Consider the following 24,433-nt stretch of genomic DNA (forward strand, 5'->3'; position numbering starts at 1 on the left):
GCAGTGGACTTGGATTAAGAACTGGATAATGGACCAGTAGCCAACAGGCTACAGACAAGGGGTAAATCATCCATCTGAGGTGAAGTAATTAACAGAGTGCCTCGTGAATCTCTGCTAGGACCACTGCTCCTCTCTATTTCCATTGTTGATCTAGATTCTGCTACAGTTAGTTCACTTGTCAAATTCACAGATGATACCAAACTAGGAGGATTAGCACACACTGTCAAAGCATCAAAGGGAACTGAAAAGCAGAGAGCTAATCTGGCAGATGGCATCTAATTTGGACAAGTATAGAACATCACTTGTATGGAGCACCAAAAACTACAAACAGAAAATGGGCAAGAGAGCTTGCAGGTGGGCTAGCACACCTTACAGTGCTAGGGCTCTGGGTTCAGTTCCTGGGCAGCTGTCTGTGTGGAGTTTGTATGTTCTCTCTGTGTTTGTGTGGGTCTTCTCTGGGTGTTCCAGTTTCCTCCCACAGTCCAGCAGTGGTAGATAATTAGCACCTGGACAAACCAGCCCTGGGGTGAGTGTGTGTCTGTGTGGTCCCTGGGATAAATGCCAGCTCTCCTGTGATCCTGACCTGGATAATGTGGTTTGAAAAGGCATGGCTGTCTCCTTATGAGAAAGACGGAGGTGTGTATGTTGGTAAATCATTTTCATCTTCACTGTTTTCCCAGGATGTGTCCTTTGCCGACACTATGAAACCAGCCTGCTTCCAAACTACGAGAGGCAATCAGGAGAGGACAGGGACCCCCTCCACTTGCACCGCGGGTTGGGATTAACCACATTACACTGGAGTCAAAATTAAACTGTGCTGCCTGCGGCAGTCATGTTGCTGTTGGAACTAAAATGTGAAACAAATTATCTTCATGACATAGCCTTAACGCCAGGACAGATTATATTCTCCACAACAAAAGAGCGAACAGCCGAACGCTTCTTTTTCTCTGGAGAAGCAGCTAAACCTCTAGACTCCTGACTAGGGTAGGATTTGCGGGTTCAAATCCTCCACAGTGTTTCTATGCCTTTGAGAGAGGTACTGCAGCCCCACTTACTCAGGGCGTATAAATAAACAGAAACTAAAACTCATCTGGGGAAGAGGGGGAACCTGAAGCCTATGAGCGAAGCGGCGGGCGAGTGAAGCGAGTGTCACCTGTGCGCGGCTCAGGGGCACAGCGGAAAGACGTGCTCAGCATTACCGGCTGCTAAGGAGGTGGTCTGAGGAAAATATTCTCACGAGTTTCATTTACTAAACCCAGAACAAGGTTTAGGAACACTGCAGGCTGAAGTGTGCATGTGCAAGAGCTGCATCATGTGCATGTTGACTGCTGCCCTGTACTGTACCTGGACCTGTGTCTGGACCTGGACCTGGACGGGGACAGCAGGTTAAATCAGGCTCAAAGGACCCTGCTAGAAGGGGTCTGGCTCATCCAAAAAAGGACACAGAACAATCTTCAGTATTACAGTAAAATGTGATGATTATGTTTCAATTTATTTAGCAAATTTAAACAGACGAAAACCGTGTTTGATTTGTATGTGTTGTTGTTCATGTCACACTGTGCTTGAGCAGGGACTGTCCAGGACAATTGCACGGGTGCAGTAGTGCAGGTGTTGGTTCCTGACAAGCTCTGTGCTGCTGGGAAACAGGTCTTTTTGAGTTGCCAACTGGAGCTGCGAGCTGAACGTAGGCAGAAGCTCAGCCATTGTTCTTCCTGCTCCCAGCTCCAGGCTCTTCAGCAGACTGCGGCGGTTCAAAGGGGCTTATGTAATATTTATCACTGGCGTGCGTGCGCGCGAGTGCCTGACCGCTGTGCCTGTAGCCTGTGTGTGTTCGTTAGAGCGCTGTGTGTCTGTGTGTCTGTACCCTGAGTGTGTGTGTCTGTACTCTGAGTGTGTGTGTGTGTCTGTACCCTGTATGTGTGTCAGTACCTTGTGTGTGTGTCTGTACCCTGAGTGTGTGTCAGTACCCTGTGTGTGTGTGTGTGTGTCAGTACCCTGAATGTGTGTGTCAGTGCCCTGTGTGTGTGTGTGTGTGTGTGTCAGTACCCTGAATGTGTGTGTCAGTGCCCTGTGTGTGTGTGTTTGTACCCTGAGTGTGTCAGTATCCTGTGTGTGTCAGTGCCCTGTTTGTGTTTCAGTACTCTGTGTGTGTGTCAGTGTCGTGTGTGTGTGTGTCAGTACTCTGTGTGTGTGTGTCAGTACCCTGTGTGTGTCAGTACCCTGTGTGTGTGTGTCAGTACTCTGTGTGTGTGTGTCCGTGCCATGTGTGTCAGTACCCTGTGTGTGTCAGTGCCCTGTTTGTGTGACAGTACTCTGTGTGTGTGTGTGTCAGTATCCTGTGTGTGTGTGTCAGTATTCTGTGTGTGTGTGTCAGTGCTGTTTGGGTCAGTACCCTGTGTGTGTGTGTCAATGCCATGTGTGTCAGTACCCTGTGTGTGTCAGTGCCCTGTTTGTGTTTCAGTACTCTGTGTGTGTGTCAGTATCCTGTGTGTCTGTGTCAGTACTCTGTGTGTGTGTCAGTATCCTGTGTGTATGTGTGTGTGTGTGTGTCAGTGCTGTGTGTGTCAGTATCCTGTGTGTGTGTGTGTGTGTGTCAGTGCTGTGTGTGTCAGTATCTTGTGTGTGTGTGTGTGTGTGTCAGTATCCTGTGTGTGTGCTGTGTGTGTGTCAGTATCCTGTGTGTGTGTGTGTGTGTGTGTGTGTGTGTGAACTCTTTACAGACTTCTCAGCTTTGCTTTGTTTAATTGTTTATTTTTACAGTTGCAGCTGTACTCTTTGGTAACACCAGTGTCACAGCAGCACATTTCAAGAAGCACAGCGCTGGTAATATCAGACAATACAATACTGTTATTTGCTCTGGAAATAATGTAAAAGATGCCTTTCTGACTCTTGCTACTGAATTTAGTCCAGAGGTTAAAAGAAAATCAACAGACCTTAGTGGGATTTCTTCAAATGAAAGGAAATTACTCTGAATTCCAGAATGAAAGAGACTGAGGCTACTACCACCCCCTCTCTAACCCACACTGCAACACCCCACTCCCACATTCCTGCAGTCCACACACCTAGCAATCACACCATTCTCACTGGTGAACTGTGCACGACAGGTGAGCGAATCCAACAAGCAGAGCTTGAGGCCGACTCTATAGCGGCCTCTTGTGGCAGTTTAGTTGTCACTGCAGCCCTCAACCAGGCAATCGGGGACTATTTTCAAACACTGGAGATATTCTAACTCTTTATATTACTATGTACAATAATGTACATACTCTCCGATTTGAGAACAATGACATAGTTCTTGGAAATTAATTTCTGATACAATCTGAATAATTAAAACCTGCCTGGGAGCAATATGCAGGCAGAACTCATTAACGGCTGCAGGATCTGCACCTGTGAGACCCGGCTCTCCAGGTGTCCTGAGGCTCAGGAGTGGAAGATAGTGTGAGGAGTGGGAGTGGGGTCCTGGTCAGTGAGCAGTGACACACTGTCAGGTGTCTCGATCTTGGGTATCAAGTTGTGATCACACCCTGAATCCAAAGGCATAAAAGCATGTGTTGGGGCTGTATTTCTTCATTTTAACTCAGAGCCTGTTTCTGCTGTTTTGCTGCCGGTTCCTGTCCTGGTGTACTGTGCAGAAACCCAGAGCCTGCAGCTTCTCTGCAATCTTCTGGCTCCCACAGGCTGTAGGCTGAGCCTCTCTGGGAAGAGAGCCTCTCTGCCTGTCCATCGAGGTCTGCCCTACCCTGAGTGACGCAGGAGCACTCTTATTTAGGGAGTCGCAATAGGTTTTAGTAAATATACAACCAAAACCACCACAAGAGAAAGATTCAAGCCACCAAGCTTGAATTATAGCAGCAAGAAACTTGCTCAGTCCAAGTGAATCTCTCACGGTATCTCATTACACTGCCATGCCAACACAAACCCATCTCTAGAAAGAGCAGACTCGTCACATGACCTGGCCTCATATCAGTGAAGCTGTCTTAGTTTGCAGCTCTTGTCTTGACCTGTGTGTCATGTTTGATGTGGGGACAGTCATGGTCGCTGCCCTTGAACACTCAGCTGGCTGATTGCAGGCAGCGTTGCCAGTGTTTCTGTGGGACCAACAGCCTGATCACTCAGCAGAGATGAGTGTCCACTCAGCCCATCTGCTGGACAGTAGTGCTGCCAGTCCACTCCCCCTGAGCAACAAGCCCAGAGGTGACCCACCTGGTGCTGAGGAGCCTTGGTGTTCTGAATTCAGATGGATCACATCCTTAAATTATTCCCTTAATTAATGATTCCTACACATGGGGACAACTAGTGAGACACAGATCACAGCTTCCCCAGAACTAAGCTAAAAATAATCTAAAATGACCTACATTTTGTAACATCAAAAAAGTAAATAAAAATACCTATACTTTTTATAGCTTCGCTATAGAGCACCAAGTTCTAAATAGAGGGTAATTTATCTGCTGTCTCGTGTAACCATGTCTCATTCATCTTTCCAGAGACTAACACTTTGCAGAAGCAGCACTAATTTATCACTGCGTTCTTAAAATAATAGGCAGGACTGTCCTAGTTAGTGGTCTTGTACTGCTAAGAGATCTTCCTCTCTGTGCTTCATACATCTCCAAGTCACCCAAGGCGATAGAATTATTTACTGGCTGCAGGATCACTTGCATTCAGACAGGAGGCGCTGAAACACTTTCCCCACAAGTCAAGTCACTTTATTAACCCCCAGAACGCCATCAGACTGTTTTTGCTCTTTTTTGGATGGCGGCTATGGTGACTTTATAGTCATCAGGTATTAACCCTGTCCTGAGAGAGTGCTGGAGGAGCTTATGAATAGCATCTATCTTGTTCATTAAATACTGTACAAATGCCAATTAGCCTTCAGGAGCTAAACATTTGTTTAAGTGCTTCTGGCACTAGTAACATTTCTGCCTCTTTCCTGCTAATACTGTTTAGTACAGATCTGTGTCTTTGCTCAGTCAGCAGCACATTGACTGTTTCCAGGTGAACACGAGTGAAATATTTATTTAGTACATCAGTCATTTCTCTTCCATTGTCAAGAAATTTTCTATTAGGATCTGTGACACTTTCCTCATGCTTTATTTCTGCTCAATCTGCTGCTGAGGCATTCTCTGCTGTAGGTGTTTGGCAAACACAGCAAAAAAGCAGTTGGTAGCACAGTGAACAATTTCTGTTTCAGCTACCAACTTTCTTGATGGTTTGTCCCAGTTTATGAGAGGAAAATTATAATCATCAATAATAACTACTTCTTCCTCTCTGCACACAGTCTGTTCATTACGTCTTTAAGTAAAGCGGTATGATAATTCACATCAGACCGAGGCAGGCTATAGCTGTCAGCTGGTAGTGTGCGTTTTGAACAGTTTTATAAGCCTGACCCACGAAGGTACTGAAACCCTTTGATCACTCCAGGTTAGGCTCCGGCACCTGAATGCTCTTTCTGACCTGAGAGCCACTCCTGCAGCCCCTCTGGACTCTGTAGAACACTGGACGTCCACTCACATTTTCAACGAACGACAGGATTATTCCTCAGACAGCTGAGGAGCTTTCTGTGTGCTGACAGGTTGAAAGCATGAAGCGATGTTTTCTTACTGGGGTCTTAAGTAGAAGGAAAAACCCGAATGATCAGATCTCGTCTTAACTGCAGTCTTAGCCAATTCCTGACACATACAGCTAGGTTTTATGATAACCTGCAACTAGACGGCTCCGTGCATAATGCAGGAGTTACAGTGCAGCTCAGTGCAGTGTTGAAGCCAGTCTGTCAAGGCAGGTATCCAGAGTGCAGAACAAATGCTTTAACTTTGCTCTGAAATGCATATTTTTCAAGGGTCTTTTAAAATCCACACATATCAGCCTCTTCTGTTACCATGAACATCACGTTTCAGATTGAGACACAATCGCTATTTAGACACAGAATGTAAAAAGGTAGACGTTATATAAGAAAATTCTGACGGCCAGCTGTCCAAGAATGTCTCACACTCTCAATGTCTCAGTCAGTGGCAGTCCAACAACAGGTGTGCTGCTTGCTTTTACCTGCTTGCTGAAGGAGTCACACCTGACTAAATTCTACTAAAATCCAAGGAACAGAACCTTAAAGTCAACACAGAATTTCACAGTGAGCAGAAATCATTTGCCACCTTAGCAGGGACTGATTCAATACTGTTTCAGTGCTGTGTCTTTGTCCAGACCCTTGGTGCAGGGGTTCAAACAGATCACTCGATGCAAGATGCCATCTTTAAATTATACCTATAAATTGATGTGCAATAGTTTGTGCATGAGTTCTTGAAGGTAAAGGTAAGCTGGAAATTGAACAGTAGTTACTGAGCACTTTAGGGTCTGGACCACTGTTTTCCAAACTCAGTTATGATTGAAGCCTGCAGCTAGAAGATTGCTGGACAAGTAAATATAGACAGAAAGCAGAGAACCTAGAATTGAGTAGATGTGTAGGAGCAGGGTCCTGGACACATGGAGTATGTGTCATCTGCCAACTCAGTCACTTAAGTAGCATCAACAACAGTCAGATCTGTGAGAGCAGGAGTGGGCGTAGGCGATGATGAGTTGATTGTTAATATTGTAGTTTGTTGTGAAATAACTGCAAGAATGTTATACTGTGCAGTAGAGAGGAAAAAGCTTATTTGCTGGTTTGAGTGCATTGTGAATGATGAAAAAAGAGACTGTAGCATCACTGTGACTTTCTCCATCAGTTCGGAAAAGGAGGATCTGACTGAAGAGCAGCCCTGTAAGACACAGAGCTGAGGGCAGGAAGACACCCTAATTTTCACACAGGCCCAGTTCTCACGGCACCAGAACTGACCTGATCTATCAGACAGGCCCTGTTCTGACAGCACCAGAACTGACTGGGTCTGTCACACAGCCCCAGACACGGAGAGCAGAGCAGCCTGAAACAACAGGAGCTGCAACTGGAACTTGTTTCAAGCCTGTGCTAATCTGACATCTCATTCGGTATCAACTGAATGTAAATTAGCAGGAATGAAAGCCCTACAGTAGGCCTTAGCTGTCCATACGTCCAGACATATTACAAAACCTTTGAGGGAACATCACTTCAGGCGAAAACTACCTCTGCAGATGGTACATACTGTAAGGTTATTAATTTACTAAATAAAAAGATGACAGCAAGCGAGAAAATAAGATAATTATTGTAAGATTGAAGGAGACATTACAACAGTAAATCTGGAAGCGCCACCAATCAGCTTTCTTCAGTCCGCTGGTGGCATGTAGTGGCCAGATCGTGTTACTGCATCATAATTTCATTACACAAACAACAGACACTAAACTGCGACACGAGGCGACACTCCTGTCATAGACGGAGCAGGAAAGGCGGCGCCACAGTCTACAGCCCTCTCCTCGCAATCGAAGAGATCGGGCTACTAAAGTGGAGAAAATCTCCTCTCCAGAATGTGCAAATATCATCTGGGAGAGTATACACCCTATTCTCGAAGGTCACCACTGTCTCCCACAGTCACCCCTCCCACCTCCTGCAGGTTTCCCAGGTGAAGCGACGATCAGCGCGGCTCACACGCAAGAGGTCCTCTGTTGGAAACAAGCGCCCCCTCTTCTCAGGCGTTTGGCAAGCGTTCGAGTGGTCTCAATGCGGCTCCTTCGTACACTGTGTTGATCCTTTGGAAAGCAGGAAATAAAAGAAGCACCTTCCCATACCGGGAGTCGAACCCGGGCCGCCTGGGTGAAAACCAGGAATCCTAACCGCTAGACCATATGGGAGCGCGGAGGAGCCCTGTCCCGTGCTAAAGGCAAGCAACCTGTTAATGCCTGTCGTCATCGCCTGCTTGGTGGAGAAAACGCATAAGAGAGCTGGCACGCAGAGTGTCGAAGGCTCGATGTATGCTGGGGCTCAGGAGCAGTGCCTCGTGTGTCTCGCTAGCTCGCCGTGATCGTATAGTGGTCAGTACTTTGCGTTGTGGCCGCAACAACCCCGGTTCGAATCCGGGTCACGGCAGAATAGGGGCGTCTGCTTTTACTAGCTTCACGAGCGAAGACAAAAAAAAAGCCAATCGTTGATGAACTCCAGAGGCCACTCCGACCTCTTCTCTGTTTTCTTCATCGACTTACTACGGATCTTCTACACAATCGGCCATGTAGGACGAAGCAGTTACACCAAAGGAAACGCAGGACCTGTTTACACCGAGAGTGGGCGGAGTATGGAACAACGCGCCCAGCCCTGGGCACCCCGCTGGGTGGTCATCTTTCTGTTGTTCTTGCAGGTCCTGCGCTGCTTTTGACTCGACAGAGCTCGTCTTGGTCTGTCCGCACAGCCAAATTGCAAACGATCGGCTCCGCGTACAGAAGGAACGTGCGCTCGGTACAAGAGTGCACGAAGTCACCGGAAGCACATCGGGAACAAACGGCCCGTCGCTCAAGACCTTTGTGAAGCACAGGAGCGTGGCAAAAGAGGCTGTTTCCGCCCGGTCTCGAACCGGGGACCTTTCGCGTGTTAGGCGAACGTGATAACCGCTACACTACGGAAACCTGCGGCCACCCCTGCCGGTGTCTAGTTTGCGTTTCGGGCTGAGAAAGGGAAGCGCCGCTTGAGGCGGGGGGCGCGCTGGAGAGAGGAACAGAGGGCGCGATGAAACAAAATGCCGAAACCCAGGATCGAACCAGGGACCTTTAGATCTTCAGTCTAACGCTCTCCCAACTGAGCTATTTCGGCGGTGCTGGCTGCCCAACGCCACCCGCTCCAGCCTTCCTGAGTTGCGGCATGAGCGCACCAAGAGGAGCGGGAGAGTGTTGCAGGGACGTCACTCAGGAGGAAAGCCACCCACCCAGCTGCGCCCTCTGAGCTCGCTGTCCAGCGCACCTTCCTCGCGTGGACTCCTGCCTGCCACGGGCAGGAAACAATGAGCAAGAACAGAACAGAACAACACCCCACTGGTGTCTAACGACCACACCCGAGGTTGTGACACGTGGAGGTGTGAGGGGTTGCCGAGCCACTTTGGACCAGACCTGGGGCGGAGGGGGGGAGCAGACAAAGAGGTGACACCTCAAGGTCTTCACGATCACAGCTCTCCGACGCCCCAGGCTTCCGCTCGATAAGCTACTGGACACACCTGCCCTGCCCCTCACAGAGAGCGTGGAAATGCCCCCGAGTGGGAGTGGCTGACGGGAGGGGGCTCTCTCTTCCTCCCAGGAGCCCCGGGACACGCCGCACAGACAGAGCGAGGGGAGCCGCCGCCTGCGACACGGCTCCAGGCAGGACTCCACTCCGCAGGAGCCGCAGAGCAGAGGAGCCGGGCCCGGCGGAGCGGGGCTCCTGTGCAGAGACTGGAGCTGTTGTTGCTGCGGACGCCGTCCTGTCTGTTCTGGGGGTGGGAGTGAATGTTGATGTTGCCCTTAGAAATGAAGCAGAGCACTTCAACGACACTGGTGTGGGTGATTTTGGGAGACAGATCGAACCTGAGCTAAGAGAGAGGGGGCTTAGCCCTCTTGCATTTGCTAGTTCAAAGTTGTGCAACCCGTTTGGATTTGCTAGGCGGCGCAGTCGCGCACAAAGATCGCTTTGAAAAGCGTCAAAAGCAAGTCTGTCCGAGTCGGTCGGCTGTGATCTCTCGGCTCCTCGGTTGTCATTTCTGCTCCGTAAAGGAGTCACAGCACGCGTGGCGAAACCCGCTGTCGGCTTCCAGCACTGTGGGACCAGTGGTCAGAGAGAGCGACGTCTTCCTCGTTAGTATAGTGGTGAGTATCCCCGCCTGTCACGCGGGAGACCGGGGTTCGATTCCCCGACGGGGAGTCGCTCTTTTTCTCCCTCCTCAGAGAAAGGAGTGCCTTTGCCTTGCGGCCGCAACAACTCCGGCTCACGGCAGAACAGGGGCGTCTGCTTTTACTAGTTGGAAGATCAATGTGAACGAACGGCGCTTTACAGAGGAGTACTGCCTGTCTGGATGGTCGTGCGCCTTTTCATTGCGCTCGCTTTCAGAGCCTCTGCACGGCACGCTGCTCGACACCAGGACGCGCACTGAAGTGAAAGCAGGAGGCGCTGCGACAGGCACGGTGCAGATCCCGCCGCACTACGAGGGGAGGGGGTCTGCTCGAGCCAGCGCTAGGCGAATCCCCAAACAGTGTGCGTGGCGAGAAAAGAAGCGGCTCTGTTTCCGCCCGGTCTCGAACCGGGGACCTTTCGCGTGTGAGGCGAACGTGATAACCGCTACACTACGGAAACGGTGAGCGACGATGCCCACTGGCCCGGTGCTGAGCTTCGCCAATTCAATCCAGCTGCTTCCAGCGCCCTTATCGGAGTGCGCTGATTGACTCCTGTCGTGGACGGAGCAGGAAAGGCGGCGCCACAGTCTACAGCCCTCTCCTCGCAATCGAAGAGATCGGGCTACTAAAGTGGAGAAAATCTCCTCTCCAGAATGTGCAAATATCATCTGGGAGAGTATACACCCTATTCTCGAAGGTCACCACTGTCTCCCACAGTCACCCCTCCCACCTCCTGCAGGTTTCCCAGGTGAAGCGACGATCAGCGCGGCTCACACGCAAGAGGTCCTCTGTTGGAAACAAGCGCCCCCTCTTCTCAGGCGTTTGGCAAGCGTTCGAGTGGTCTCAATGCGGCTCCTTCGTACACTGTGTTGATCCTTTGGAAAGCAGGAAATAAAAGAAGCACCTTCCCATACCGGGAGTCGAACCCGGGCCGCCTGGGTGAAAACCAGGAATCCTAACCGCTAGACCATATGGGAGCGCGGAGGAGCCCTGTCCCGTGCTAAAGGCAAGCAACCTGTTAATGCCTGTCGTCATCGCCTGCTTGGTGGAGAAAACGCATAAGAGAGCTGGCACGCAGAGTGTCGAAGGCTCGATGTATGCTGGGGCTCAGGAGCAGTGCCTCGTGTGTCTCGCTAGCTCGCCGTGATCGTATAGTGGTCAGTACTTTGCGTTGTGGCCGCAACAACCCCGGTTCGAATCCGGGTCACGGTAGAATAGGGGCGTCTGCTTTTACTAGCTTCACGAGTGAAGACCAAAAAAAAAGCCAATCGTTGATGAACTCCAGAGGCCACTCCGACCTCTTCTCTGTTTTCTTCATCGACTTACTACGGATCTTCTACACAATCGGCCATGTAGGACGAAGCAGTTACACCAAAGGAAACGCAGGACCTGTTTACACCGAGAGTGGGCGGAGTATGGAACAACGCGCCCAGCCCTGGGCACCCCGCTGGGTGGTCATCTTTCTGTTGTTCTTGCAGGTCCTGCGCTGCTTTTGACTCGACAGAGCTCGTCTTGGTCTGTCCGCACAGCCAAATTGCAAACGATCGGCTCCGCGTACAGAAGGAACGTGCGCTCGGTACAAGAGTGCACGAAGTCACCGGAAGCACATCGGGAACAAACGGCCCGTCGCTCAAGACCTTTGTGAAGCACAGGAGCGTGGCAAAAGAGGCTGTTTCCGCCCGGTCTCGAACCGGGGACCTTTCGCGTGTTAGGCGAACGTGATAACCGCTACACTACGGAAACCTGCGGCCACCCCTGCCGGTGTCTAGTTTGCGTTTCGGGCTGAGAAAGGGAAGCGCCGCTTGAGGCGGGGGGCGCGCTGGAGAGAGGAACAGAGGGCGCGATGAAACAAAATGCCGAAACCCGGGATCGAACCAGGGACCTTTAGATCTTCAGTCTAACGCTCTCCCAACTGAGCTATTTCGGCGGTGCTGGCTGCCCGACGCCACCCGCTCCAGCCTTCCTGAGTTGCGGATTGAGCATAGAGGCGTCTGCTCTTACTAGTCGCATACGAATGAAGCCACCGAGAGGGAGTGGCTAACGGGAGGGGGCTCTCTCTTCCTCCCAGGAGCCCTGGGACACGCCGCACAGACAGAGCGAGGGGAGCTGCCGCCGCCTGCGACACGGCTCCAGGCAGGACTCCGCTGTCGGCTGTGCTTTCCTCTCAGACATGAACTCGACTCATTTTGTAGTGTGTTCAGTGTCCCACCCATGGACTGTGTAGAGCACCCAGTGTGTCCTACACTCTGGCTGGAGTTTGGAAATGTTGTTTATCTAAAAGCTTTGTTGCAGTTTAGAGCTCTTGTAAAGTTGACAGAAAAAAGTTACTCTTTCGTCAAAATGTAAATAACAGATGAATTTTGTTCAATTTTATTGAAGTGTCAACTGCAAGAGCACAAAAGATAGTTCATTTGGCCACTACTGACAATATACAAAATTAAGTCTTAAAATTAAGTCTGGAAATCAGAAATAGCCCTACTAACGACCTTTTCCAGGAAACGCTAAGAAAAACAAACCATTCAAATAATTAACAAAGGCCCACCTGAGGGCAGGACCCTCGTCTGTAGCAGGAACAAAGCTCACATTTTCCCATTTAGTCTGATGCTCAAACATCCCTCCTCTCCCAGAGAGAGGGCGCTTCTTTCAGCACCTGGTTGTCAAGCTTTACCTGTTCACACAAGCACACTGTCAGACTGAAGTCCATGGGTAATTCTGAAAACAGTGGAACTGAATGACACATCCTACATTAGGGGTCCATCAAACAAAGTGTTTATTTTACAAACTCATTTACCTTCAGTTGGACTGCAGCAAAGCCCAGCGTGTTGTAATGGTTGTATTCTGTGTAACACATCACACATTTGTAAAAGACGGCGGTAAAGATTGAGTGTTTACCTGATCTTCTTCCTCCTTGAACTTGACGACCCATCTTGATTTTGAAAAAAAAAGCACTCAAGCAGTTTCCAACATTGACGGCTCTGTCGCTGCTCTTGTGAAGTGGAGCGGGTCTCGGCTGCAATATCCTGCAGTTACCTCCCTCCCTGACCACGCAGGCTGGGGATATTGATACGCTAATTTCTCTTCAGAATCCTTCCAGGACAGATGCGAGTTCAAAGGATTCTTGTGAGAAAAAAGCCTGCAAAGATCTAGGAATTTTGCAAGGTGTCCCTCTCTGCTTCCCATCGGAATGTGAGGACGAAGGCTGGGAGAGCCCACAGCTACTGAGGTCCAGACAAGGCAGGACTGAATTTCACAAATCTGACTGGTGTTTTTGCACCAGTTTAAAAGCAGACTTGTCAATACAGCGCTCAAATAAACTGCTGAGATGTAAGTTTCCTGTCATTTCAGTCTCCTGTCCACTGTCTGCAACTGAACAAGAACTTGCCCAGATGAGAGCAAACCCCTGTAAAAACAGCCTTGGAGGAGACACCCAGAGTGCAGAAGTGAAATAAACAAAAGGCTGAAGAGGTTGAGATAAAAATCTCAAATCCGAGGAGGAGGTGTGGGGGAGTATATGAGTATATAACACAACACAACTGCCTCATTTCGCCTGTGGACATTTCTTCGGACAATAGTGAACAGCCTTCACTAGAATCAATTTGCAAACCAGTTTAGGAGTATCAGAACACTTACTGTGAGAGATAATTATCTGAACCTTGTGAGTGATAGAACATTTTACAATCTGATACCATAGGATAGGTAACAATCTAAACAACAGACAATAAAAAAACACATAGAAATTCATTCTTGGAAGGTTGTGAGCCACAGATCCAACAGCTTCCAGACCCATAAAACACTGCAGGAATCATTATAATACACAGCAGCCAACTGGCCTCAATTACAACAGCAGGTCTCAGACTGTGGCTCAAGCACTGCTGCTTAGGATTGGTTAGTAGTGGGAAAATGTGACTCTTCATGCTTAGACACTTCCTGCAATGACCCGAGTAGTACAACCTGGTCACTGCTAATTTATTGCTGGGCAGCTTTTGTAATTCTTAGCTATAAAACTCAGACATGTCACAGCAAAATCTGGAAGTAACTTTACTCACTGCCCGTGCAAACATGTTTAATGATCGCCAACACTCCAAATACGTGGCTGAACCTACTTTAATGAAGCTTTAGAAATATCAGGTCCAGTCTGCGTAATCGGAACGAACCCTGAAATGCCTGCCGCTCTGAAACCAGGGACAAGCAACACACTTGAAACAGCTGGAGATTTAGGATTAAAAATATGAGGCACTTCTTTACACCAAGAGTGCACACAGAGTTCCACAATTTTACAAATCGTGTGGAGGGCACAGATTCCTCTGGAACATGCAAGAAAAGGCTTCAGGATATTCTAGAAACAAAGAAGATAAACACAGACTGAGAGCTGTCCTTTAATTTGCAGTCTCTATTCTGGCTGACCTGAATGGGGGTGTTCTTCTGTTTTAGATGACGTATAGATAGGGTGACAGTCTTCTGCTACATGCCTTGTATGAAATTGTGTCTTGTGAACTCCTAGATCACGGCATTTTACGTGAAAGGTTCAAATTGCACTTTATTAAGTGTGACCAGACCAATATAAACACTCCGGTACACAGAGATCCCCACACTAGTGTGCACAAAGCCAGAAAATACACCCGCACAATACTTAAAAGTGCTTCCTGACTTTCTCATTCGGACTGGGATACAGGATTGTCTTTGGGACGGGTCAGAAATAGATGCGACACCAGCACAACAACTTAAAAAACAGAATTAATGGAGTCACACACGTAAATCTGGAAAATACACACCACTGATGCAGTGCTACCATTTTCTTCCAAGTTTTCCTTAATTTCCATTCCATTAAGCAGGTGACCTCTTATTAAATACTGAGCAAGACAGAGTAGAAAAATAACTTGGGCAACTGAGTGGCTGTCAGCAGACCATGTCCAGTGACGGGCTGAGAAGCACTGCTTCCCTGCTGAGCACCTGACTTGCACTGCAGTTATCAGGCGCGAGCAGGTGGAGCCCCTGGGTCCTGCCGGACATGCTGAAGGGGTCTGTGTACGGAGAGCAGTGGGGAACAGTGGAAAACAGTAACTGTCTACATCCATGCTGAGTCTTTGGTCAATCAACAGAAACAACATGCCTGGATAAGACTGTCATACACGGATCTTGTTCAAGTGTCGCGAAAAGGTATTCAATTGCAGACACTCTGTTAAGAGCAACACAACCAAATGACGATTGTAACTGAAGGAGAGGGAAAATATCAAGGAGGTGGAAGCCAGAAACTGCAGGCCGTCTACAACACTGGCTTGAAAAAAGAAGTCCAAGGCTGACGCCAGCGTTCCTCAACTCTGATCCTCGCTCTTAACCGGGAACGTCAACAAGGTAGCAGTTAACGGTCACAATTGAGCTCGTCCCAAACCCAAGTGGGTGACAATGTTAAAAGTTCTCTGAAACCCCCCGCATTGTGGCCCTTGAGGATGAGGGGTGAAGGGAGTAGGGAGACATGAAGAAAGGAGGGAACGGAGGGAAAAGAGGGGAGGGGCAGGTCAAAGGTCAGGAGGCAGAAGAGGAGGAAGGCGAGTAAACGGAGGACAGATTGTAGGTGGAGTTGGGGTTCGGGGGAGGAGGCTGAGGCTGTGGGGTCTGAGCTGCGGGCGAGTCGGAGCTGGCCTCGTCTCCCTCCTCCGAGTCCCACACCTCGCTCTGGAGGTAATTGGCAAAGAGGGCCTTGGCCCTCTGGAGCACCCGGTTCAGATTGTGCTTCCTGACCAGCCGGTCGAAGTGCATGGCCAGCTCATTGTAGTCCAGGTTATTCTTGATGATGTGGTCCCGGTGCTCCAGCAGGATGGATAAGCACAGGAAGAGCATGAAGGGATTGCCCTTGCCGAACTCCTGCGGAGGGGGGAGGGAAGGTGCGGGAGCAGGCTTGTCCTCTTTGTCTGGCACTGGGGTTGATGGGGTGGCAGTCTTGGGCGATGCCGATCTGGTCCCAGGGCAAGGGGATGCCATTGGGGTCTTCCCCGTGGGGGTAGATGGGGATCCTGCCCTACCATCGGAAAAGACAGGGGAAGACACCAACGATCTCCCTGTGGCGGCGGCTGGGGAGCCGACTCTCCCACTGGCCACGCAGGGGGAGGAGCTGGGCCTCCCTGTGGGCGTGGCTGGAGAACCTAGCCTCCCGCTGGCCAGCGAGGGGGAGGAGACAGGGTGCTTGCCAGCGGGTGCACTTGGCGATACTCTCCCGTTGGCCAGCGAGGGGGAGGAGGTGGGGGAAGAGGTCTGGCCATTGGGGGACCGTCTCCCGCCGCTGGCAGGAGTGGAGATGCTCTCGCCAGGCCTGATCAGGGGCTCACTTTCGCCAGGGTCCTCCTCGCTGTCCTCTGTAGGCTGCCGGGAGGGGAGAGAGGTGCGCCTATCCGGGAGCGGGGTGCCGGGGGAGGTGGGGGGCTCTTCCTCCAGGTCGAAGCTGTCCCCTTGCCGGGCGCTGTAGTACTTGAACTCCCCAAAGCTGGGCTGCTTACCCAAGGGAGGGGCTGAGCTGCCCTCCCCTCCTGCTTGCTCCTGCTCCCCTTCCTCTGCTTGCGGCATCGAGACTGGGGTCCCCTGGTCCCCCTCCTCGTCCCCCTCGCCCCGGCCCCTGGGCTCCAGCTCCTCCGGCAGCACCGGCCTCCCCCCGTCCCCGTCCTCCCGCTCGCCCGCCGGGCCGGCCAGCTCCTCCCGAGAGGGCCTGAGCATGTGCCTGCGCCGCTGCTCGCCCTTCCTCCGCCGCCCGGCCTCCTCCTCCTCCTCCTGCAGTGGCGGCCCCAGCAGCTCCACCTCGGTCTCGGGGGGGTCGGGGGGCAGGGAGCTCCAGGTGACCTCCAGCATTCGCAGGGCGTCTTCGAAGGCGAACTCCCTCTTGAGCTCCAGCAGCAGCCAGCGGTAGCAGAAGAAGAGGTCGTCGGCGCCCCGGGACACCAGGTAGGCGTAGAACTCGGGGTCAGAGTAGCGGAGCAGCAGCTTGAGGTGCTGGAACTTGACTGATATGAGCTGGCCGTCGGGCCGGAAGTTGCCCTCCAGGCGCTTCATGATGCCGCAGAAGCAGATGAAGGCGTGGGCCTCATTGTCCATGACGGCCAAGATGGGCGAGGCGATGTCGCTCATGCCCTGGCAGTACGACACCTGGGGAGAGGGGCAGGAGGGAGAGCACAGCACTTCAGACTGGAGCCACAAGAGGGTCCCCTGCTTCCCCCACCCAGATTTACTACGGTCCTATTCTTCATACTAAAACTCTGCTACTGTGCATAAAGACAATGATTTCCTTTTCAAGCTGTGATTTTAAAAAGGAAGACTGAGTGAATTGAGAAATAAAACCTGCTTGAAGCTACTTGAAAGCAGAGCAGCTGCCCTGTAGCCCAGTACCAGCAAGGCTGGGAGGCGAGAAGTCTCCCCTGTTCTCTCACTTCTCCCCCCGAACTGCAGGGGCGCAGAAGAAAGGTTCGAGGTGAGAGAAGCCCACCAGACCCATCTCTCCCGAGCAGTTGTCCGCCTTCCATCCTCATAACCTCCAGCAACAACCTGGTTGTTATCGAAACGCGTTCCAGACGCCGGAAACGCCCGAACGATCGCTAGGAGCCTCCAAATCCATGGCACTGTGCTCCCTGCGTCTCTCATCACGCACACCAGGACAGCTTTTCCAGAAAAAAAAATCAAAGTACAGCATAATAATGCTGCAACGAGGGTTTTGCTCAAATTTTCAAGTGGGAGGTAAAAGAAAAAGGACTCGGACCGCAGAAGACACTGCTCTGCGTGTCCCAGGCTGGCTGGCCGGCGCCAGGGGCCCACGAGCCTCACCTGCGGGTGGGTGATGGCGTAGGTGGTGAGCAGGTCGGCGAGGGCGGCCAGGTGGGGGCTGTCTTCAGAGCCGGCGTAGTAGGGGTGGGCCCGGTCCGTGCGCAGCACGTCCTTCAGCACGTTGCCCCGGATGAACTCCAGGTCCTCGGGGCTGGCGCGGGCACTCCACTCCCCCTTCAGCCGGTCGTACTCCCTGGTCTTCCTCTTCATGTAGTCCATGCGCTCCTGGCCCGTCAGCCCGTCCGGGTAGACGTTGAGCAGGTAGCGCCACACCACCTGGAGGAGACGCCACACCGGTCAGGGCCCCGCTGCTCGAACCTGCAGCCGGCGATGCACACCTCGTCCTGCAGGCCCTTGCAGGGCACAAACCAAAACATTGTCACCTCTCAGCTAAACACAATCGCAAGGTTGGAAAAAAAAAGGGAACATTCTTTTTAGGAGGTGGTGCACTGGAATGGCTTTGAACAGAGGCGACTGAGGCAAACGCATGACACTGGGTTATATTGGTCACTGTCAGGAGTGACTAGCGTGAATGTTGCAGGATAGCAGTGTGTGAGGCTCCAGAGGAAAAGCAACACAAGCTGCTCGTCTGCGATGCCTGTTCTCCGCCAGTCAGCAGACCGTGTTGGCTGGGATTCCATCTCCTCTTGAAGCACCTGGGCCAGCGGGACGCTACTCACTGGGCTCGGAGCCCCGCATGCCACTTATCTTCCCAACTCATCCCACGGGTGTCCAACAGCTCTCCAGTCTGATGAGCAGCACACCCACAGCATATTCTCATTAAGCATTTCAGAATATTCAAGCCCATCGCAGCGGTCTAGACAACACCTGGCTCCACAGCTGAGACACCAGCTGAGGTGACCAAGTCCAGCCTCCAACACACCAACAGCACAACGCCACTGCCCTCTTCAGCAGGGATTAATAGATCTTTCCTGTGAATTTCACCAAACTTGACATTAACATCAATGACCTCATCACCTGTATAAAGTGGCTCCAACTTAGAGCTTGAGCAACAGTCTCTCAAGTGGACCTTGGTCTGTCATGAAAGATCAATTAACCAAGATACCAACAAATACATTTGATGAAAACTCCACATTCTTTGCTCTAAAAACAATCTTCAGGAAAAAGAAATGGTGTTCACTCAGGTGGAGGGGGCCGTACCAGGTGCCCTGGATTCATGCTTCCCACTGTAAAAAGGTCACAAACGAACTGAGCAAAGCGCAGGAGTGATGTCTCCACAAGGACAGATGGGGATCACCTGCTTGGGACTGATGCGCACAGCCTTTTTCCTTTTTTTGTGGAAGCCTGTCACCACCCAGAAAGAGGAAGAATCTAAACGCGAAGCCTCTTTGTATACAAACTGGCTGAATGAAACTGATAATGAGGGGGATATGAGTAATTTGTGGTATAAATTTATAAATCATACTGTAAAGTTAAAGAAATGTAATGCATCTTGTTATGTATGTGCTTTAATGCCTCATTCTACAGCCTCACCCATTTCTCTCCTGGTTAGAATCACTGTTTGGGCCAGGGGGAATGTTTTTCTTTAAGTTACTAACACCGATTATAGGGGCTGTGATACTTGTCTTCCTGTTTTTATGTTGCTGTATGACATGTATTATTCCAATGCTTCCCAATATGGTAATGAATATGTTTACGCATCAGTATATTCTAATAAGAACGCAAGAATCCGAAGTATGAGAGCCTCCTGGGAGTCCATATGAAGAATCTAACTTTTAAACATTTTCAAGAATAAAACGGAGGGAATTGAAATGGAAATCTAATAAGTAAATTGATTCTTAAAATGTAGAGAGCTATGCAAAAAATATATTGGTGCTTTTAGAAAATATATTTCAAGGATGTAACTGCTGTGCTACAGTACGTGCAGATTTTTAGAAAACAGTGCGTCAACAAAGTACACTGTTTAGGTTACTTTAGAAGACAATGTACCAAAACAATATATGCTGTCTGGGTCGTTAGATTAGCCGAAAGTAACTGATAAGCTTTGAATAACAAATCTAGTGGTGCTTCTTCTTTCGTTTTATGATGTAATCTGTTTTGTCTTAGGGAAAGGGGGAGTTTTAGAAGGGACAAAGTGCTGAGCTTTCTCTTACAGCGCAACATCTTATAAAAACCCTGTACTGCTTGTAACAAATTGAGTCTCTGATGCACTTTGCAAAGTGGCAGCAGGGCTCCCAATATTGCAATATTGAAATAAAGACCTTACTCAGGTGAGAACTCTCTCTCGTGGCTTCCTTGATAGTTATATTTCCATGACAAGACTTAGTGTTTATGCAGTATATGGCTCTAAAGTTAATACTGGACACGGAAAAGGGTTTGCAAAGATCTTAGCAAGATCAAGCTCAGATGAAACTGAGATAAAAGACAGGTCGTGCACTCCTCGGCTCACTGTGTGGGTCTGCCTTTCTGAACCGCTCACTAGCGCCCCCTGCCTGCCGGGGCCCTACCTTGCGCAGGGAGGGCTCCACACCGCCATGGTAGATGCGCAGACGCAGCTCCTCGGGCCTGGTGAGCTGGCCGAGGTGGCTCAGGAAGCTGTGGAACTCGGAGTCGCTCAGGGGGGGCTTGAAGGGCTTCACATCTTCTCCATAGGACCAGCTCAGGGCCTGCTGCACCCGGGACAGAGTCCGGCCCACCTGGAGCACACAGAACCCTGTCAGAGGCTGCTGGGGGAATCACGACAGCACAGAGCACACCGACACGGGCTCAACACGCCAGCTCCACAGGTGAGTTTCCCTCCCCTAAAATCAACATCCTACTCCGACATTCCACTCCTCTGATGTAGCTGCTGACGTGGTCTAGCGCTGGAAACCCAAGAAGGGCGGCAGGCTGCACGCATGACCACAAGGGCCACCCGACATCCAGAGATGTGCAAAACTGCACAGACACGAATCGGCAAAATTGCAGGCATTCTGTACTGAAGCACGTTTCAAAACAAAACTATCAATGAAACAAATCTCTGGCATGAGTAACCTGGACAACTTATTTCTGGAAAATAAAGGAAACCTTTTCTGTCTGCAAGGCCTGAAACAGGTAACCCTCCTCAAGCCCAGCCACTGCGTGTCCTGTTCCCACTGTACCCTTGCGGAAGTTCAAGGAAGGTCAACCAGCTTAGTTTTCTTCCAGCTTCAGGAAACTTTATTCACGAGTTTCCCCACGAAGCCCAGCCCACAGCTGCAACAGCACAGCTCCAGCACCGGAGAGAGAGCCAGCCTCGGAATCTGGCCGATGACACTGCAGAGTCCACAGGTGCCCGACAGCCACAGGACCGGACCACACACATGCCACTCGCACGCCACTCGCACACCACACCCGCCCCTGGCTCCAGAAGCCAGACTTGTTCCCCAATCCCCGTGACCCTGACCTGGGAGATCAGGGACTGCGTGAAGGGCAGCGCGGCAGCGGCCAGGGATCGCCGCTCTCCGGGAATCAGGTCGGAGCTGATGACGTCCTTGGGGCTGATGATGTCCCAGTCCTCCAGCAGGGGGCCTGCAGAAGCAGGAAGCAACAACTTCAGCGCTGAGGGCCATTGGCAGAGCTTCATTAGTGTTCGGCCCCGAACAGCATGCAGCACCGGTAATCCACTCCTCTTACACACATTTATTTAAAAAATTCACACTGGGTATTAACGTCTCAAAGAGACAACGGATTATATTGTGCTCATTACATGCTCAAATCTCAGGATTTTCTAAAAACGTTCTTGTACATTAACTGAAAAAAATCAATAAAGGTCTAAGAAGATCAACGTGCTGGTTGTGGGAGACTGGATCACAAATACAAAGAAATGACGCTTTTCTATGGAGGTTTTTTTTTAACAAAATCAAAGGCAGAAAGTGCTGGACAGTGCCAAGCAAACACAAGCAGAAGACGCCTCTCACTGTCTTCAGAGGGTTTGATGTCGATTTTGAGCTGCAGGTAGGGCTTGGCAGCGCTGACGAAGGCTGCGTCCAGGTCCCAGTCCGACATGAGTGACAGGTACGCCTCCACCCCCTGCTTGTCCCGCGACAGATAGCTGATCCCAAAATTCCGTTTCCTGAACGATCATGAGGGAGAAAGCGAGCTTCAGTCTCGCAGCAGGGCACTGCACATCCCAGAACAATTCAATCTGAACACGCCATAGAGACCTCAGCCCTGAAGCACAGCAACAATTTCAGCCCAATACCCAACTTAAGGCGTTTAACTCCGACTCACGTTAACGTGTTTCCTGTAAGAGAGAGTAACACCAGTGCAATAGACACTGGTGATAACGGTTTCTCTTTGCACAGTAGTTAACTGTAAAAAGATCTACTCTGTCATATGCAACGGAGTACAAGAAAGTAGAGTTTTGAAGAGATTACTTTAGTTTCTACCAATACCTAAATAACCAACATTTAACATTTATAAACATATTTATAATTATTAATGATTTAAACAACCAAAAATGTATTAACGTAAAAAGTCTGACACAATCGGTGTCCCTGGAGCTCACTGTTCCAGAGTGGGTTTCAGCTCCTGGCGTTGTGTCGTGCGGGACAGGGCAGGCGGAGCTGTCCGCACTGCTGGAGCAGACTCATTTCCATCTGGGAGCTTGTTCTCCCAGACGAGCTGGAATCTCCGGTACCTACAGCTCGCTGAAGAGGGAGCTCACTAGGGAGCGCAGGCAAACTCTGCTCTTATGCACGTCACTGCCAGCCCAGTGACTCAATCAGAACCAGCAGTGAACGAGGGGACGCAAGTACATTCATATCCGAGAATACTCCACACAAAGGGATGCGAGGAGCAGGAAAAACGATAATTATTTCTTCCGAGACACGCCTGGATCAGGTCATATTTAAACTTCCAAAATACAGACGAGGCAGAGGAGCCAAATGCCTTCCTCTTATCTGCAAACCGTCTTTTGTTCAGAGATCCGCTTGGTTCCCCAGCACCTCATACACACAGACCCTCTCCCTGCCCCCTCGCCCCGAGCGCCCCCTGCTGACCCGTTGAGCTCAAAAGCCCGGATGAGGATGTGCTGCAGCACTTCCAGGGAGGTGATCTGGGGGTCCACAGCGAAGGAGCGGTACTCCGCAGGCAGGACACCCTCACACTTCTGCCAGGGAGAGAGACACACAGTCAGGGGGGCTCCAGCCCGAGTGAGAGAGTGAAACAAGCACAGTTCGTGTGCGCCATCTTGCAAGAGAGGTACTCGGTCAAAACGGTCTGCATTGTAGAAATGGAGTTACTCAACCCAGCTAAGTATCCCCATTTAGAAAAGCATGAAACATGCGAACACATTTTCATACCACTGAACAGCTGCACAGTGGAGCAGTGGTCAGCACTGCTGCCTCACAGCGCTGAGGCCCGGATCCAATTTCAGATCTGGGGTACAATCTGTGTGGAGTTTGTATGTTCTCCTCAAGTTTGTGTGGGTTGTTTCCCCACAGTCCAAAGACATGAAAGTGGTAAATTGGCTTCTGAGAACACCAGTCCTGGTGCGGGTGTGTGTGTCTCTGTGCGTCAGCGCTGTGACGGACTGGTGTCCTGACTTGCGCCCATTTGCCAGGATACACTCCTGCCCCCCCCACGCCCCTGAATTGGATACAGAGGTTAGAAAATGTCTGGATAAACAGCTGTAAGGAAAGACAGGAAGACAGCGAGGGAGAGAAGGCAGCGCAGCTCAGACAAGCCGGAGCCAGCAAGGTCTGCTCTAGCCCTACACGACTGGCCTCTGGCAAAGAGACAAACCTGCAGGCGAACTCCGGTCAGGATGTCCTGGGTTTGTCTCCCTGCGGGTCACCGCTGATTAAAACCACAACTCAAAGCACAGCTGACTTTCATTTAGCACGTATATTCTCTTCTGCCAAGGCAACACCTGTCCTAGGATGTACCATGTGCAGCGACACAAAGACAAGGGGGGCCTGTTGACACCTGACCCCGGTCCGGCTCCCCGCTGCGCCGGGTCAGGTCCAGTCTCCCGGACACAAGAGCAGCTCTGCTCGTCTGCACGACCGCAGAAGGAAAGCGTTGAGCTCTTACTTCCAGGGGCAGTTTGCTCAGGAGTACCCGGGGCCGAATTCAACCGCACAGCTACCCGTTCGTCCAGACCCGCGGAGGGGCAGCCGGGCAGCTGGCGACCCCCCACCGCCGGGCACAGCCCAGGACTGCGGGCTGCGTCGTCTTTCGCCCTCCGTGTCCAGGACAAGCGCGCCCTGCCTCGTTTTTATGTGGCCGCTGGTACAAAACGACAAAATGGCAGCTTATTCACTTAAAACGGTCCTCTTTTTTTTCCTGACTTGCCTTACCTGACGCGCACTCCAGACATAACGGTATAACCGGCTGACCGGAGACCGCGGCTGTCGCCTCTGTCAAATGGGGTCACAACAACAGCCCAGAGCCAACACGCCACAGCCGACCGGGCTGGACAGCAGCAGCTGCCGGGGTGCTGCGGGGGGCGCCTGCCCCGGGCTCACTGCGAGTTATTGTCGGGGCGACTCTCACCTTTACCCGGACTCGCACGACCCCCCTCTCCTCCTCGCCCGCCATGGCGCCCAGCGGCCGCGCTCACAGCCGCGACGATGCTGATCTCGATTCGCTCTTTAACCTGCCGGCTCCTTAATTCCGTGGGGTTTTTTTTCTCCTTCTTTTGAAAACAGAAACCTCACTGTGTCATGTTGGCCCACAGCTGTTTGCGTCGGGCCGCCTCCTCCTCGCTCTCCAGGATGTGGCGTCACTGGCATTACATCATTCAGGAACCGCGGCGCGCGCGCGGGCCGAGGGTTTAAAGGGACGGAGCTCCCGACGCAAGCACGTGGACTGAGACTCCAGTCCTTGTCAGCCCGCATGACAGCCCTGTAGTCACACACCTGAACCAGCTGCCCCTGAGTCTACAGAATTGCTTTTAAACTCTATA

General features: G+C 51.0%; 1 protein-coding gene and 8 non-coding genes across 9 annotated transcripts; 2 read left to right on the top strand and 7 right to left on the bottom strand.

Moving 5' to 3' along the window:
- Window positions 1–7,671: 7,671 nt before the first annotated feature.
- Window positions 7,672–7,743, bottom strand: trnae-uuc (transfer RNA glutamic acid (anticodon UUC)). The gene has a single exon. It is a non-coding gene; the product is annotated as a tRNA-Glu (tRNA).
- Window positions 7,744–7,906: 163 nt separating this feature from the next.
- On the top strand, window positions 7,907–7,978 carry trnah-gug (transfer RNA histidin (anticodon GUG)). Its single transcript has one exon. It is a non-coding gene; the product is annotated as a tRNA-His (tRNA).
- Window positions 7,979–8,435: 457 nt separating this feature from the next.
- Window positions 8,436–8,508, bottom strand: trnav-aac (transfer RNA valine (anticodon AAC)). The gene has a single exon. It is a non-coding gene; the product is annotated as a tRNA-Val (tRNA).
- Window positions 8,509–9,697: 1,189 nt separating this feature from the next.
- Window positions 9,698–9,769, top strand: trnad-guc (transfer RNA aspartic acid (anticodon GUC)). Its single transcript has one exon. It is a non-coding gene; the product is annotated as a tRNA-Asp (tRNA).
- A 356-nt stretch (window positions 9,770–10,125) lies between these two features.
- trnav-cac (transfer RNA valine (anticodon CAC)) lies at window positions 10,126–10,198 on the bottom strand. Its single transcript has one exon. It is a non-coding gene; the product is annotated as a tRNA-Val (tRNA).
- A 445-nt stretch (window positions 10,199–10,643) lies between these two features.
- trnae-uuc (transfer RNA glutamic acid (anticodon UUC)) lies at window positions 10,644–10,715 on the bottom strand. Its single transcript has one exon. It is a non-coding gene; the product is annotated as a tRNA-Glu (tRNA).
- Window positions 10,716–11,408: 693 nt separating this feature from the next.
- Window positions 11,409–11,481, bottom strand: trnav-aac (transfer RNA valine (anticodon AAC)). Its single transcript has one exon. It is a non-coding gene; the product is annotated as a tRNA-Val (tRNA).
- A 111-nt stretch (window positions 11,482–11,592) lies between these two features.
- On the bottom strand, window positions 11,593–11,665 carry trnaf-gaa (transfer RNA phenylalanine (anticodon GAA)). Its single transcript has one exon. It is a non-coding gene; the product is annotated as a tRNA-Phe (tRNA).
- Window positions 11,666–14,259: 2,594 nt separating this feature from the next.
- Window positions 14,260–24,246, bottom strand: tbc1d25 (TBC1 domain family, member 25). The gene is made up of 7 exons (XM_088909241.1): window positions 24,022–24,246; window positions 22,524–22,633; window positions 21,441–21,595; window positions 20,927–21,051; window positions 20,010–20,198; window positions 17,542–17,817; window positions 14,260–16,869 (listed from the first exon to the last, which is right to left on the bottom strand). Exons 1-7 carry the CDS (start codon window positions 24,064–24,066, stop codon window positions 15,262–15,264), a joined length of 2,508 nt encoding a protein of 835 aa, XP_088765367.1. The 5' UTR covers window positions 24,067–24,246; the 3' UTR covers window positions 14,260–15,261.
- Window positions 24,247–24,433: the final 187 nt, after the last annotated feature.

The sequence above is a fragment of the Atractosteus spatula genome, chromosome 2 (genome assembly GCF_055471065.1).
Source record: "Atractosteus spatula isolate fAtrSpa1 chromosome 2, fAtrSpa1.hap1, whole genome shotgun sequence".
Classification (NCBI taxonomy): Eukaryota; Metazoa; Chordata; class Actinopteri; order Semionotiformes; family Lepisosteidae; genus Atractosteus; species Atractosteus spatula.

Coding starts and splice junctions, on each gene's coding strand:
- tbc1d25 (XM_088909241.1), bottom strand. CDS start 24,066: ATGGCGGGCGAGGAGGAGAGGGGGGTCGTGCGAGTCCGGGTAAAG. Junction 21,596..22,523: donor CGGGCTTTTGAGCTCAACGG/GTCAGCAGGGGG, acceptor ATGATCGTTCAG/GAAACGGAATTTTGGGATCA. Junction 21,052..21,440: donor CATCAAACCCTCTGAAGACA/GTGAGAGGCGTC, acceptor CTGCTTCTGCAG/GCCCCCTGCTGGAGGACTGG.